General features: G+C 37.9%; 1 protein-coding gene across 1 annotated transcript; it reads right to left on the bottom strand.

Moving 5' to 3' along the window:
• Nucleotides 1–209: 209 nt before the first annotated feature.
• sh3yl1 (SH3 and SYLF domain containing 1) lies at nt 210–13,911 on the bottom strand. Its single transcript, XM_024289195.1, has 10 exons — nt 13,755–13,911; nt 9,472–9,579; nt 9,250–9,363; nt 7,590–7,654; nt 7,408–7,520; nt 4,737–4,865; nt 4,511–4,649; nt 3,172–3,244; nt 3,035–3,088; nt 210–1,132 (listed from the first exon to the last, which is right to left on the bottom strand). Coding segments are annotated over exons 1-10 (1,005 nt in total). The 5' UTR covers nt 13,756–13,911; the 3' UTR covers nt 210–923.
• Between the last annotated feature and the right edge of the window lie 3,506 nt (nt 13,912–17,417).

Genomic DNA, 17,417 nt, shown 5'->3' with positions numbered 1-17,417 from the left:
AAATGTATTTTTTTGTGCTCAAAAATATTTGTATACTTTAATATATTAGAAAATTGCATCTTTTCCCCATAATTTTAAACAAAAAAATAAAAAAAACAATTTGCTTTAAATATTTTTAGCCTAAATTCTGTACCAAATAAAATAGCTTGAACATATTTTTTGCCGTTTTCTCAGAACTTACTACAAAAGAAAAATGGAAAAACCCCACAAACATTTTTAAAATGTCAGATTTATTCAAACTCCTTCATGCCACAAATAACACATTCTTATTTTGGAAAAGTTGAACCCCAGTTCCACCTTAAAAAACTTGTCCATCAGTAGCAGCTCCCAACATTTCCTTTATTGCAACAAACATTTTATGGTGAAAACTGTAACATATCTCAGACCTAAAGCTTAATACACTGTTTCAGAAAAAAAAATATATAGAAAAAGCAAAACAAAAATTAGTGATATGCCATTTCTGAACGCATATTACCAAAATTTAGACCCAAGTGACAAAAGTTAACATCATCTAGCCCAGTGAGTATCCTTTTTTAGAAAACTGACCAAAAACGAAACAGAAAAGCTTTGATACACTTAAACAACACCTCTAATAAAGCTAAAACTAAGGGACTACAAAAGATAGTCCAGAGCATTACAATGACAAGTATTAAATATAAAATGCTGCAAACTTGGAAGGGAATCATTGATCCATACACCAGCTGTAGTAAAAGTAACAGTTTATATAAAAATATAGTAATAGACAGCAATCATTTAAATATTTCTTCACCTGTTATAAAAGATATTGTTCGGCAACTTCTCATAAAACTGTGTTTTATATGACTATGTGTTCAATCATTATTGATCAGTGAACTAAAATTCTTATTTAAAATGCATCATCTCCCCTAAAGGCTTTACGTCCTACTGACCACAAGATGGCAGCATCAGAACGTCACAAAGTTGGCGGGAAAAATGCCGACCCGCCCATCGGCCAGTTTCCCCTCCCACCAGTCGTACTGGGACTCTGTGCGGGTGATGACTGTGATCTTGTCTCCGGGGGAGAAGCTCAGGTCGCCCGGATTCACCGCCGTGAATTGGTGCATCGCCGTGACGACCAGCGGTCCGCTGGCGCCGCCGGATGCAAACCATGACTCTGCAAGAAAGAGATGTTATCAGTATTCAGTATTCTGGAGTAATAACATTACCTTTATAAAAAAAAATAAATAAATAAAAAGGAAATTCAAATTCTAATAACACAAATGCTTCATTTTGTGAATTTATTGTTAATTAAAAAAATAGGAAGATATTTCTACTGTGTTTGAGCTTGATATCTTTTTTTCAAATAGGTTTTTAATTTTAGTCCTGCAATTCAAACGAAGTGGCCACTAGAGGGTGCTGCCGCTCATTTAAACACTCTTCTTTTCATGATAACCCAGTATCTCACCTTTAAAACAACCTCACAATGACTTCATATATATCTAGAGATTACATTGAAATCATTTAATTATGTTCAAGTGTAGCAAGTGTTTTTTTAAATTATTACAGCATAAACACATTTTTGGCTTGAAAAAACAATCATCCCACACTGTTTTTTTTTTTTTTTGCATTTTTTGCATTATTATTACCATTAATTAAAAAATAAATGAATGGATATACAAGTAAAATATATTAAAAATAAATAGAATCAAGGCATAAAAAAAAATCAGAATATAGTCGTAAAATCATGAGAAAAGTCAACAGTTCACGAAAAAAGTAGTAAAATTAAGAGGAAAAATTTTACAATTTACAATGATAAAGTCATAAAATGATGAAGGAAAAAAAGTAAATTACAAGAATACATTTGCAGTTTCCTAAATTATCAATTAAAATTTTACTAGATTAATGTCATAAATTTATCTAAACTTTTACTAGGAGACACTGAAACCTGTTATAGAAGTTCTTGACCCACAAGGCGTCAATTACCAGCAGAAATCCAAGTGCATTATGGGACACTGATTCTTATAACATATATTTACCATACTTTTGTCTAACACTTTATTCACGGTTGTTCTAATAAATAATTTCTACAGACATGGGAGATTTTTATGAAAACGTAATTTTTTCAGCATTTCACAGAAATCCTCGTTCGGTTCGGAGTTCACTAAACAGACGTAATGTTCCAGAAAGCAGGTTGTGTGGTGCAACAGTGTTGTGTAAACACATTTATGCACACAAAATATTCCAATACACTAGAACAGCTTTGGTTCAAAACACCAAACTCCTAACCCAAAGTAAGAGGTGAACGTCTAATGAACTACTGTTGCTCTGCAGAAACTATGTCCTAGAAAATTATTTCTTAAATTATTTAAAATTAAATTATTATTAAATTAAATTATTATTTTGACCAAAAACTGCATAATAATGATTAAAATACCACTTGGAACGCTATAAAAATAGATGATGGAGACTTTTTTCTATGTGTTTAATATTTCCTCTTATTACACAATTAAGGGCTCATGTTAGTAAGAATATCAAATAAAGAGTTTCATCTGCACACTTAAAATGTCATCTGAGCAGAAAGTCAGAGTGGGATTGAAGGCAAATATTAAAAAAATCGTAATTTGATGAAGGAAGAACCTACAAGGCAGCAGAAAAATTGCTTACAAGACTTATATATAATAATAAAGTAAATAAAGTAATAAAGTAAATCTGATCAAAAACACTAGTATTCCTGGATTATAAACAGCAAAAATTCCTGGTTCTGCACAAAATCTGTGCAGTAACAAGCAGATGCACTTCTGTGTTTTAATGGAACTCCAGCGGTTTTTATTTATCTCAAGTTAGGTTCTAAAAACCACGTGTAATAGACCAAATCGGAAATAGTTCGCTTTATTTCTTACTAAAATCGTAGATGTTTTCATCACACACTTTATATACGTCTCTAAGACCGACATGTACATTTGAACACTTATTATGTTCAAACTTTCTAAGAAAATGAATTTTATTATTTTATGAATACTGAGAGAAAAACCCAAAGATCTTCATAGCAACATGACTCCATGCCATCCAGACTTACTTGAGGTTTCAGCCTTAGAAGCAGAGAGGTTTGGGTACAGGGCGTTTTTCTCAGCTGTTGACACACAGACGAGGAATTATAAACCAATAAAAACAAACAAAGATCCAACACAGTTTTGTGAAGTTTGTGGGGTTCACCAGATGAAGCCGTCGGCCTCTGGGAGCTGGACTGTCTGGGTGCAGCTACAGATCTGGAGGGACGAACGGACGACTGCAGACACAGAAACGGGAACGGTTAGCAGCTTCATGATACAACCGGAGACACGCAAGAAGACTAAAGACGTCCAGCTATAGTGGAGGTCTGACTGAACACTAGAGCAAACTATGCAAAGAGAAACTGATATAAAAAAATACTTAAGAAAAAAAAAGAAAACTCACCAATAATCTACAAAGAGCTAAAAAAAAAAAAAAAGATGAACAGTAGAACTTTACATAAGGAACATTATGAAGGATTTTTCCTAAGAGAAATTTAGAAGATGCAGCTGCTTCCCTCCATGACCCTCTACAGCAGGGGGTCAAACTCAATCGCACAGGGGGTCAAAATCTTAAACACACCTTAGTCGCGGGCCGAGTAAGATTATTGAACACTCTAAAACTACATTTTTAGAAACGTGACTTCTTATCATAATTAGGATTACCTACGATAATACTAGTGTATTTGGCTGCTGAAGATGCTAGTGCTGATAGCTGAACATGCTGAAATCGCTGAAGCTGATAGCCAGCTTAAATATTAGCTAAATGCCAATTTAAAAAAAACAACAACAAAAAAATATGTTATTCAAAACAGCTAGCATGTAGCTGAAATATTAGTTAAACTCCAAAACAAAGTAAAAAACCTTAAAAATAAGCCTAAAATAACCAAAACAGCTAGCATGTAGCTGAAATGAGCTAAACTCTAAAACAGAATAAAAAAGAAAAACAAAAAAACCCTAAATTAACCAAAACACTAACATCTAGCTGAAATATTAGCTAAACTCCAAATTAGCCTAAAAAAACAAAAAAATTCTAAATTAGCGAAAATAGCTAGCATGTAGCTGAAATAGTAGCTAAACTCCAAAACAGCCTAAAAAAATTAGTAAATGCCAAGACAGTCCAAAAAGCTAGAAAAACGCCAATTTTTAAAACTTTAAAATTGTAACTTTTTGACATAAGTATGAATAACAAAAAGACAGGAATATTATTTCAGAATAAATCAACTTAAACCTTAAATAACTTTCAATATTTTACTCTCAATAAAAATATATTTTGTCAAAATTATACAAGTTAGAAATAAGCGCAAGATAACATCAGACCATTAATAACAATAAAATAAAATTATCTGGAGGGCCGGATAGAAGTACCCGGAGGGCCGGATCTGGCCCCTGGGCCTTGAAACATGTGACCTACAGGCTTGGAGAACCCAAGAGCATGCATACGGGTGCATGTGACTAAAGCCTTCAGTGATGCAAAGCAGTGAGAACTTCTCATGAGCACTAACAGGCTTGTTTTTGTTGGCCCAGTCCGTGCAGTACGCCTCGGTGTAGACGTCCAGGATGTGGTAGAGGTCAGCGCACTCGGAGGGAGGATCCACGTCGCCGTTCAGAATGGCCGAAGCCCGGATCTCTCGTCTGTAGAATCTTAAACAAAAATAAAAAAATAATAACGTATCTTAAATTATAGGAAGAAAAAGGAGCTTGTTTGAAGGGATGAGGAGTGGTCTGTACTTGCGGTTGGTCTCCTTCCGCTCGATCAGATAGGACCCCTCCAGAGAAATGCCAGCAAACAAACCTCTGGACCTGCAGTAGGTGAAGACGGCCGCGGTGCTGCGCAGAGCCACATCCGCCTCCACGTTCCTAACAGATGATCCCAGTGAAGCAGCGTTAGCACAGAACATTAACCAACATTAGTGTTGTAGCTACATGCCATGATTAAATATATGCAGCTTCACCTTTATGCTAAAAACAAATGAGCATTAATTATGTGCTGATATAAACTGATATCAAACCACAAACTCTCATTAAAATTTGCTTTTTGTTTTGATGTTCTTTTAAAGTGAATAGTTCAAAAACATAAGATCACTTAAGTTCTTCAGCGTTTGGTAAAGGAGAAATATTGTGAAAGATTTTTAAAAAAAAATAAAAGAGTAGAAGTAGAAGTTTTATTTGTGTGTAGTTTTGCAACTAACATTTCCAAAGAGAGCATCATATTTTATTAACTATAGGAAGTACCGTCAATAAATGGTCTGCTTTATAACATATGTCATATATAAAGTAAACTGTAAGACGCATTAAGAGAAATGAGTCCGTCAGAACTTCTTAGGTGCATTCACAGTAATTTATAGCACGCTACATGTTAGCCACATTAGCATATTTACAATACCTATAACCCCTAACCTTGATTGGAACACAAAAAAAGCAGCTAAGAAAATATTACAAGCACTACGCTAACACACAGTCTTGTTGGTAAGATGTGTAAAAAAAAAAAAAAACCAAATAAACCAACACACTCCGACACAGCTACATGTTAGCTGTTAGCATATTTACAATACCTGTAACTGCCTTAGCAACAACTTAAAAAAAAAAAGGCTGATGCCCATAAAATGATTACTGTGAGTACGCTAACTCCCAATCTTATTAGAATCACAAAAAAAAAATAAAAACAGACCAACACCGCTGTACGTTAACTGCATTTGCGTATTCACATTTTGACAGAGCGCCACCTACCTCTCAAAATTGCTTCAACATCAGTAAACACAACCAGAAATAATTCTCACAAAAGGTCCTCAGAATTAAATAAAGGCACAATGTCATTTATTTAAAAATACGTAAGACTTTTCAGTGCACCTTACAGTGCAGTAAATATGGTAGATAGTAAAACACAAAAAATGTCACTTTTTACTAATGGAGCTTTAACTCTAATGTTGATGTTCTTTGAATTCCCATCACTCTTCAACCATTTACACCACGTCTCAAAGTCGAGGCCCGGGGGCCGGATCCGGCTCTGGGTTTATTTTATTGTTATTAATGGTCTGATGTTTTCTTGCGCTCATTTCTAACTTCTGTAATTTTGACAAAATATATTTTTATAAAGAGTAAAATATTAAAGTTATCTAAGGTCTAAGTTTATTTATTCTTGAATAATATTCCTGTCTTTTTGTTATTCATAATTGTGATAAAAAGTTACAGTTTTAAAAATTGTCATTCTGTTAGCTTTTTGGACTATTTCGGCATTTACTACGATTTTTTTTTAGGTTGTTTTGGAGTTTAGCTAATATTTCAGCTACATGCTAGCGGTTTGGCTAATTTAGGGTTTTTTAGGTTTTTCTTATATAGTTTAGCTAATATTCAGACTACATGCTAGCTGCTTTGGCTAATTTAGGCTTTTTTTAAAGTCTTTAGACTGTTTTGGAGATAAGATATTATTTACATGCTAGCCGTTTTGGCTAATTTAAGCTTTTCTACAGTTTTTTTCGGCCATTTGGAGCTACATGCTAGCTGTTTCGGCTAACCTAAGTTTGTTTTTTTTTAGGCTAATTTGGCATTTAGCTAATATTTTAGCTGGCTATCAGCTTCAGTGCTTTCAGCTATCAATTTTAGCATCTTCAGCTATCAGCACTAGCATCTTCAGCGGCCAAATTCATCTTCTAGCATTCACACTAGCATTATCGCTGTTAATGCTACATATCCAGTTCATTATTTTGTTAAAAAGTTTGTTTTTACATTTTAAAAATGTTTTTTTAGAATGTTTAACAAACAAAAGTTGTGTTTTGGATTTATGTCCACTTGTGCGACTGAGTTTAACACCCCTGGTTTACGCAATTAACATAATTCCAATGGATTCTAAAGCCGAGTAAGGCAGCTTTGCACTTTACACTAATAAAGTGTTTATCCTATTAACGTAAGCTGAAACACACCACAAATTATTTCATAAAGTATGCAAAAAAAAAATGCCACATTAGCAACTGATCCAAACTTTTTACCTAAATAAGCAACTGGACACATATTTGCAAAAATAAAATAAATGAAATAACCAAGCAAATGTATTGTATTAATGTACTTAGGTGTGTTTTGTGTAATTAGAATTTATATTCATGCATCCTCTTGTCCGTCAGAAGCTTATTAAAAAAAATGCAGGAGTGGGAGATCTGGCCACGCCCACAGCCAGACAAACCCACAAAATTACAGGAGCCAGAACCCTCCGAGCGTCCCTGACAAACACCGACATCCTTTTTCCAAAATCGTGACAGCCCTTATAAATCACGGCTGATGGCGGCGTGGACGCCTCGAGCTCCAAAACAACCGTCATCGTGCAAGCCCCGTCATCTCCGTCAACGCTGGAGATTATAGGAGCAATTAAGAGGCAGACAGACGGGAGAAAGTGTGGGTGTGGTCTCACCTGCCTACAGGTCCCACAGCGACGGTGCAGTTCCCGCCCAGCGTCAGGTTCCCGCCCTTGGTGAAGGCCTCGATGGCTCTGCGCTGATTCAGGATGATCACCAGGTCGGACACCTGGGCAAAGGGGCGGAGCTTAACGACAACATCCAAGAATCACCCAAAAAGTTTAGAGGGGGTACTCACTTCCACGCCAATTTCAAAGCCTCCCCCCAGGCCGGCGATACCGATGGCCGAGGGCGCCGACCAACCTGAACATAAAAGGATTTAAAGCTTGTTAATGGGAATGATCAAACTTTGTTAAGCGCTTCATACAAGATCAAAGCTTGGCTGAAACTGCTCATGCAAAGAGATTAAACTTCTGTAAACATCAGCAGTTTAAACAAAAGCCTGTTTGAAGTTCAATGGAGCGATTAACCTTTCATGTCTATTCCAAACTAGAGCTAAAACAAACGATTATTTTAATAGTCGACTAATCGCCGATTTTTTCCCCAATTAGTCGACTAATCGGGTCATGTGCAAACTGGATATAAAATACACATCTTAACCAATATTAGCTTTAAACTAACTAAAAACTAGATATATAGCATCACCTATGATAATGCTAGTGCGAATGCTGTTAGCTGAATGTGACCACTGAAGATGCTAGAGCTGATAGCTGAAGGTACTGAAATTAATAGCTAAAACCACTGAAGCTGAGATCCAGCTAAAATATTAGTTCAATGCCAAATTAGCCTAAAAAAACTGAAAAAAGCCTAAATTAGCCAAAATAGCTATCATGTAGCTGAAATATTAGCTAAACTCTAAATTAGCCCAAAAAACAAGAAATCTGAAATTAGCCAAAATAGCTAGCTTGCGGTTAAAATATAATAGCTAACCTCCAAGTTAGCCTAAAAAACCTTCATAAATGCCAAAGTAGTCCAAAAAGCTAGCATAAGGTCATTATAACTTCCAATTTTACTACACTCTGACTCCATATAATATCAAGTAACGACTAATCGACTATTAAATTAGTCGTCGACTAGTTCAATAGTTGATTAGTCGACTAATCGTGGCAGTCCTAATCCAAACACCTGTGCATCAACAGGAACTCTTTTTATTTTTTTTTCATTTTTAGTTTGAGGGAAATGAGTTCAATGAGTTCAATCACTGCTCATATATGTTGGATAGTGCAGTCATGCGATACATTTTTTTGGGAGGGTAATTAATCAGGACCTGTAAATAATTAATCTATTTTTAATTAAACTAAAAATTACTGCAAAAAGCTGGGTACACTGAGACCCAATCATAATTCTTCTCTTCTCCCTTCCCCTCCATTTGAAGGGGAAAGTTTAAGAGCTATTTTTTTAAATCAGACCCTTAAAACAGAGGGTAAACAAGTCCTCCATCGCGAGGGTAAACCACGCCAAGCTCTGCACAGGAAACTCCGCCCTAAAGTTAGCGGACCGACGATTATTGGTGACATCAGCCAACGAAAGTGACGTCTGAAAGATGAGACACGATTTTTTCATAACTCTCCGTTTGGAGTGCTAAATGAAGGGGAAGGGATAAAAGAAGACTTAAAAAAGACTTCTGGGAAATTTCTAGTGCCCCCCATTTTGGAATGGGACTCTATTAAGCCTATTTCACTTCAGGCTTTATTTTCACAATTGTAGAATCAAATGCAGTAAAGCATGATAGGTATTGTTCAGATAACTAAGCCTGAATGACTACAAAATACTATTTTAGTAGTCCAACTTATCAAGCTTTCTTCAACTATCCATAAATCCAGGAGGTTACTGAACTCTGATGATGTAATACTGACAAAAACACAGACATGTCTGTAAACTCCAGGAAAAAGTCTTACTTCGGTCAGCGAGTCTGGCGATGACGATTCCGCTGCCTCCTCTGGCGGTGATCATGAAGCCAGCTTTGATGACGGAGATGATGGCCAGACCCTCAGCCTTTGCTATGACATGAGCTGACACACACGCGCAAAACATACAAGTTACACAACCTTTTAAAGAAGCAGCACATCCCTGACAAAACCTAAACATTTTATCATTTATTTATTTATTTATTTTTTTACCAGGGATGAGTTTGTCTGGTCCATATCTGTTGGAGATTTCGGTAAATTCTCTCAGGATCTTGGCGGCCTTCTTCGCCTCAGACCTCAGATTGGAGGGTATTGGGTTCACTATTAACACAAGAATAACAGAAGGTCGAAAAGCAGCAATGGCTCGTTTAAACCAGATTTTATTTTATTTAAGCACAATTATGAAGCAAAATGTAAGTACAATAACCAAATTTGGACCAAGTTATTTCAATTGGGCCAAATGTCCACTGGAGATAATCCTGGCGAAACCTAAATAACAGTCTTTGACCGACCATAAACCTTCAGCTGTTTAATCAACGTGAATCATCTGATTCTGATACGAAGTAATGTTGCTTTTCTCGATTCATGTCAGCTATGTAAGCACTTCACGATTGTGCAATAGGGGTGTAGGAAAGAGAAATATCGTGATACTTTAGTTGGCAATACTTTCAAATGGTGCTAGAACAATATTTATTGAATTGTTTATAAGCAAACATGTAGTTCAACGTCTTCATATTGGGCTCCACTAAAACCTGTGATCACTAGCTGATAGCACACCACATCAAATATATGTCAGCAGCTCTGTTTAATTCAGTTTTATTTATATAGTCCAATCTCACAACACAGTTGTGTCATTGGGCTTCACCCTGGTAATTGTACAAAAGCAGAAAGTCAGTCATAAAATGTAAACAATAGCTGATTGATAACTAAGGATAAACAAACTAAACTAAACTGGTTATCCTTGCTCTTAGACCCTCCTTCTCAAAAAGGAAAAACACCCAAAAATCCCAGATTCCAGGAAAAAAGAAGAAACCTCACGGATGTCCACATAAAGAAGGAATCCTCTACCATGATGGAGAGGAAACGTAATAGGACTGTTTAAAAAAAATTGTTAACTTATCTAACTCTACAACTACATATTTCAATGGTGTAGCTAGCAGATGGGCTTCATCCAGATACAACTGGGGGACAGTGGGGCGCGCGACATGAGCCAGAGGCGAGGTCCACGGCCAACAAGAGAAAGAGGCGAGGTAAGCGGCCAAAGCGAACGAGAGGCGAGGTAAGCGGCCAACGCGAGCCAGAGGCCAGGTCCGCGGCCAACGCGAGCCAGAGGCGAGGTCCGCTGCCAAGGCGAGCCAGAGGCGAGGTCCACGGCCAACAAGAGAAAGAGGCGAGGTAAGCGGCCAAAGCGAGCGAGAGGCCAGGTCTGCGGCCAACGCGAGCCAGAGGGCAGGTCCGCGGCCAACGCGAGCCAGAGGCGAGGTCCGCGGCCAACGCGAGCCAGAGGCGAGGTCCGCGGCCAACGCGAGCCAGAGGCGAGGTCCGCGGCCAACGCGGGCCAGAGGCGAGGTCCGCGGCCAACGCGAGCCAGAGGCGAGGTCCGCTGCCAAGGCGAGCCAGAAGCGAGGTCCACGGCCAACAAGAGAAAGAGGCGAGGTAAGCGGCCAAAGCGAGCGAGAGGCCAGGTCCGCGGCCAACGCGAGCCAGAGGGCAGGTCCGCGGCCAACGCGAGCCAGAGGGCAGGTCCGCGGTCAAGACAAGCCAGAGGCGAGGTCCGCTGCCAACGCGAGCCAGAGGCCAGGTCCGCGGCCAACGCAAGCCAGAGGCCAGGTCCACGGCCAACGCGAGCTAAAGGCGAGGTCCGCGGCCAAGAACAGGAGCACAGACAATCCACCTGGAAGATGGAATCACTCCCACTCCGAGATGCACCAAAACCACAAAATGTCCAGAAAACGGTTGTTGTTGTTACAGAAGGTAATGAGACATGTGAAACTCATTTTTAACTAGGGATGGTCACTGAAACTTAGTGCCACATTGGTAGCAGTACACCTCCAAACAGAACTATTGGTACCATACAAAAGAGCTGATTTTGATGTTTTGTTTGAGACGCTGTACAATTCCAGGCAATCATTTAGTCTTTCCAGCAAGTGTTGGCACAGATAAGAGCGAGTGATGCCGTGGAGGGACTTCCACTCAGTTTTAATGACTTCCAAAGAATGTCAACTTTGAGTGGACTCAAACGTGAAAAGAACAGAGCACACATCCTAAAATAACTCCAAAAAAAACCTTAAAAGAGGTTAACTTACATTGTCATGGACGTATGGAGCCGGGGTCATTTTGTAGGTTAACAGAAAAAGTGTTTTTTGAGGGCGTGTCTGAACGTAAACATTCATGGTTTTCCAGAAGGCCACACATAACCAAATATTAATAACTCTTTCTGGGATATTCAGAGAAAAACACAGGAAATAAATACTTCACTGGCTCCCTGTTAATTTTTTTCTAAAGGTCTTCATAGTCTTACCCCAGGTTACTTTACTGAGCTTTTAACTGTCCGCAGCCATTTTAGAGTTTTTTTTCTAGAGACCGTTAAAGGTAACCTGCAGTGTAGAAAGGGAACAAGATAGGGACACAGACTGCAGAAGGGGGAATAAAATGTCTCGTTCTTTTTGGGTCTCAATCTCAAAATCAGATAAAAAAAAAAAGAAAAAAAAAAAAGATGTATGCGTCTTGAAACTGTTCAGACGCTAGGCCAGATGTGTAGGTTTTGCCAGATCCAGATAGTTTGGGGATCCCTGATATAGAGTAAATGAATATAATAAATATCAAAACGTGAAAAAGTGATAGTTTGTATGTACTTCACAGCAAAAGATTGTAGTTCAGTGACCGTAAGGATAAGGGTGGAATTTACAATGCTTTGAAAAAAAGCGGTGAAATACATGTTTACTTCAGTGCTTGCAAAACCAGAAAGTCAAAAAGAATCAAGTAAAGCATCTCTCTTTCACCCTGTCATGCTGCTTTATGGTGGCATGTTTTTTTTTCATTTTCAAAACACCAGTTTGAGATCTGAACAGCCTCAAAAGTACCAAGACTCAGCTGGTATAAGACTGAAAACCTGGGTTTGCTTCCCAGGGGTTCCAAATCTGGATCTCCCTGTGCCTGTTCCCAGCCCAGATCAAATACAGGGTTGTGTCAGGAAAGACGTGCAGCTTAAAACTCTCTATGCAAAAACGTGAAACTTGATGGGATGTGCCGAAAGGCCAACAGCATCCATCCTAATTTTAACTGAAATAGGCGTTGCTAGAGTGATTGCTGTTTCTTTGGTCATTTAATCCAGCAGTCAATTCAATTACTTTCTATTTATGTGGCCCAATATCACAAATCAATGGCCTCATTGGGCATGCTAAATTCACAATATATGTTAAAGCAGCGTAGGAGAAGAGTACTACTTTATTTTGATAACCACATTCACTGAAACTTTAGTTAAAGCACATTTAAGCAATGTTTTTTATATACTGAAAAATATAGTATTGAGTATCTTAAACATATTTCTTAATTCACCAAAATAAGAGCACTTTTAAGTGAGAAAATATATATTTATTGGTATTATTATTAAGACAATTTTTTTCTTTTATTCCATTGGATTCAAAAACTGGATATAACAAAACCTGACTCACCATCTCATTGAGTCTTGCTGAACTAAACTCAATTTTCCAAGAAACTCCGATATTCCTAAAAACCCTTCTTTGCTCCAGTTTCCTCGATCTACGGTTCCAGTAAAGTGGAGTATCCAGTTTGCCGACATTCCGACAAGCCTCTTTGCTGGAGCAGCACATTCCTCACACATGACAGCAGCCCAACAACACATGATCCCAATGTCACAGCACTGTGCTGTCCAGGGGGAATAGGATGACCACGCTTTGTTATACAGTCACATGTTTAGCTTTTCTCTCATTTTCAGCCAGTTCTGTGACTCAGCAACCAACCACATGACCTCATAACAAATAGGTGATGACAAACCATATTTTGTTACAGCTCTGAGGTTTAAACGATTGTATTTCAAAACAGTAAAATGTGGTTTGTAGAGCAAATGTCCCAAATTATTGTTTTTGTCCATTTAATAGAATAGAAATTATGTACTTAAGTGATTTGATTTATTAAAAACCTTAAAAAAATAATATTTTCCAAACTTAAAAAGAAAGAAAATAAAATTAAAGTAAACTTAAAATCTTTTACATAAAAATGTTAAAAAAATATATAAAAAAGTTGTTTTTCTTAACTTATCTTTAAACAAACTAGGTATGTTCGATACACACTGGATAAGAAAGTAACCAAAACAAATCATCTATCGTTTGTCCTACAGGTCAGTGAACGCAGCACTCGCAGGTGTAATGGAGAGTTCAAATCAGCCGCAGATATTCACGAGGGAAAATGGCGCGCGGACGGAAAACACGAACAGAAAACTCCCCCACTTCGACGTTTCATCCACTTTTACTTACTTCTCTTTCTTGTCTTCTCTCTTTTTTCACTTGTTCACCTGCCGCCAGGTGAGCCGCGCGAGTGTATCGCCCTTCTCTTCCCACTTCCGCTTCTCGAGCTGGCCGGAAACACGAACAGTTACGTCTTCCTGAGCAGCAGATAGTGGCTGATTCACCTGCGCACGCGGAGGCAGGTGGGGGCAATAAAGGGGAAGGCGTGTTGCTAAGGGAGACGAACGAGGCGCGAAAAAGGTACTTGTCTGTAGACGAACTTCGACCTCAAAATTTCTCAGTAAAAATTGCCTAAACTTTCTAAATCTACTTTTTTTTGTTTTGAATACACTTAAGCTCATGTGCAAAAAATATATTTAGTCTCACTCCAACTTTATTTGTATCTATTGTGAAAGAATTTCCAGTTGTCTTTTATTAAAAATTACAACTTTTAATTATGATTATTAGCTATTGTTAGCTAAAATTGTTAGCTAAAATAAAAAAGTCTGTGCTGTTTTTTAAGACATATTTTCCGCAGCACAACAGTAGTTTGCTAGCTATTTGCCTCTGAGTTGTGGGCAGGACTGTTGGGCAGAACTCATTGATTTTCCCATCAGCCCTTTGCTTACTTTCTCTCAAGCTAGCTAAAAGCACCTCACAAGCCCTAGCTAAAAGTAGTGTTTTAAAAAATTAAATAAAAACAGTATGCTAATATTCTTACAATATAATGTACCATTGTTTGATCATCATAACGATTGATTTAGTTAACTCTGTCAGATATCTTAGAGGTGACGGTACTACATTAAGTTTGTTTAGTTTATTTACTTAATATCCAATAGAGCAATAATTACATTACCTGAATTGTATTTTACTACTCTCTACTATATTTATAAACATTGTCAATTGGCGGACTTGGACGTCTCAAATATTTGTACATGATTTTCCAGGAAACAGATTGAAAAAAAGAATCTAGTATTTGGATACTCGTTACAGACATAGTTGGGAGTACAGGGAGATGCAGCACAAGGTGAAAGTGAAGGTGGAGGTTTGTCAAAGGCCAAACAAAGAAAGTTTGAAGTCTCGTAAAACATGTTGGACACAAAGGAGGGAGTGGTAAATTTATATGAATCCGTCTGAATTCGTAGACATTTTTTTGCATTAGTTGATTTTTTTATGTATCTGATTAATATATTTCAATCGGTATTAGTTTTTTTCTTAACGTGCTACTCAAAAACATCTAATAGTTGCTATTTTTGTGATCCAATTCAAAAATAAAGCTAGGATATCTTAATTACTTTCAAATGACCCATATAAATAACCACCAGATTACATTGAATCATGTGATCTTTGTTTTGAGGAAGTTCCTGCTGCAAAAATGTCTTTCTTTTCAGCTCCTCGGTTGAGGGGCCGCCACTGCAAATCAAACCATAATTTCCTACTTACTAAGCCATCTGTCATGCATGAAAACACTGGATAGTGCCCTCATGTGGTTGCAGTGACTTACAGCACCTGGCAATTTCTCACCAACCAGGCCCAACTTTGATTGATCTCTGAGATCAGATGAGATGGAGTGTGTATCGTGTAATATAAATATCGAGGCCATTAAAGTCACTATAGAAAAAATGGATCGTGGGGGGTATGCAACGTGAAAATACAAAATCCTTCTTTTCAGCTCTGTCCTATGTAGTCACAAGTGTGGCACAATTGTAGGAGCTGTTGTGTATTTTCAACACATTTTATTCAGACTGTGTACCTGTTGGATCACTTTTTAAAAGCACTGTAATCAAACGTTGAATTGAACCGGTCTATGCTTTGTTGTCCTCTTCTGACGATTTTGGCCCTATTTTTCATCTTTAGCTCTCTTTGTGTGTCTTCCTAGTGTTTTTCTTGAGCTACTGGGCAAGTGGTGTCTGGGAAATTCCGTGAATGTCGGACAAAGTCAAGCATACTTTTTGGAGACTAGTTTCCTTTGACATTTTCAGAGTTGCCGCAGTCACAAACCTGAAAGTGACAGAACTATGAGAAATATTTCCCATTATTTTGGGAACTCGACAAACACCCCCGAGCAGGGAAACAGGTGACGATCGGTGACGAAGCTCACACGCACAATAACCACAATGTCACCCGAACACGTTTCCAAGCTGTCAATCATGCATCCCCTCCCAGATTGGTTGAGCTACTGTGTGTGTGTCAGATTAGTGCTAAAATAAGACAAGGAATGTGTTTATTGAAATAGGCTACCTGTGTACGGTGAGAGGTAGACCCGGCTGAAGTTAGTCATCATTACCTGCCACAGGTGTGAGTCACAGGAGCACCCTTCTCCTCCTACCGTTTCCACTTATGTAAAACCTTAGTCACAACTACCCTCAGGGTGCATGCAGGCTGTCTGCGGGCAAAAAGTAGGCAAACATGTACGGGGCACGCAGGTGACCTGCAAAAAATGTCAAGGTTGTAGACTGCTCGGTGAACCTGTTGAGCAAAGAATGATTGTGCACTTTTTAAAAAATCCTGCAGCCTGCACAAGGGGCTTGTGAGTGCTGTTTGGAATTGATTTATTACAAGAACTCAACACAAATAATACTAAAAAGGAAAAATAAAAGAGATATTCGCTGTTCGCATCCTACAGTTGTTTTACAGACACTTGTATATCATGTGGCATTTAGTAGGGACCTTCAATGGAAGGCTGGTTGGAAAACTTGTAGGACACTGGTCCTTGAGGCCTGGATTTGTATACCCCTGCAACACACTTACTATACTCAGACGAATGGTACCCTTTCTCATACTGAGACTTCTCTTTTACGATTTTTATTTTGGTTTCTGTACACAGCAAATTTAAAAGAGTTGATTTTGGAGTGTTGCTGAAATTTTGGCTATTCAAGAGTTAATTTAACTCTTTGCAGAATTGCATCACATATATTTAACACTAAACTAAAAAAGAGTAGAGTTAAAAATGATTGTTAAATCACAGTGTTTCCAAAATAAATCTGTTAGTGTCATTATGAGAATTTTAACTCTGAACAAAAATACAGTGTTAATCTGTGTTGATTTTTCCAGTGTTAAGTATTTAGAGTTGATAAGTGTTGATGTTGGTGCTGTTTTTAACACCCCCTGAGTTAAAGCAGTATTGGAGGCGGAGCTTCTAATACTGCTTGTAACACCGGCTGACAGAGTTGTTTCAAAAAAGAGCTTAAAAAAGCCTGCTAAATGTTAAATTATTTCTTTCATATCATAACATATTTTGACACTTTTTCTCAAACCGCTGAACCTTCAACCAGCTGTGGACAAGAAGGGAAAAGATGAACGTGTAGCTGCTTCTACATGTCTTCTGTATGATCACAAAAAGGCTCACTTCAACTGCACATGGTTATTTGTATTGTGGCAATCTGGGAGCTAGCCCCGCCTTCAGCTCCTAAGACTCATGGGAAGTGGGAAATCGGCCACCATAAGTGAGGGAGCTGTGAGCACAAGTCACATCCATGCTGTTTGGCAGTTTGAGCATGTCAAAAAAAATAAAAGGCAATGCCTAATACAAAGAAACTATATGAATATCTTCATATCCTATATCCATTTTTCAAGTTATCTTTGAGGTTATGTGAAGGATGACCTGTAGATGACATTCCATCTGAAATTGTAAAGTAAAAAATTTGAAAGTGCTAGGAAATCACAGTTTGTTCATACATTGTGAAAATTAAC

Source organism: Oryzias melastigma, linkage group LG2 (assembly GCF_002922805.2).
Source record: "Oryzias melastigma strain HK-1 linkage group LG2, ASM292280v2, whole genome shotgun sequence".
NCBI lineage: Eukaryota > Metazoa > Chordata > Actinopteri > Beloniformes > Adrianichthyidae > Oryzias > Oryzias melastigma.
Note: the sequence above shows the minus strand (reverse complement) of the source record. Positions and strands in the feature narration are given on the sequence as shown.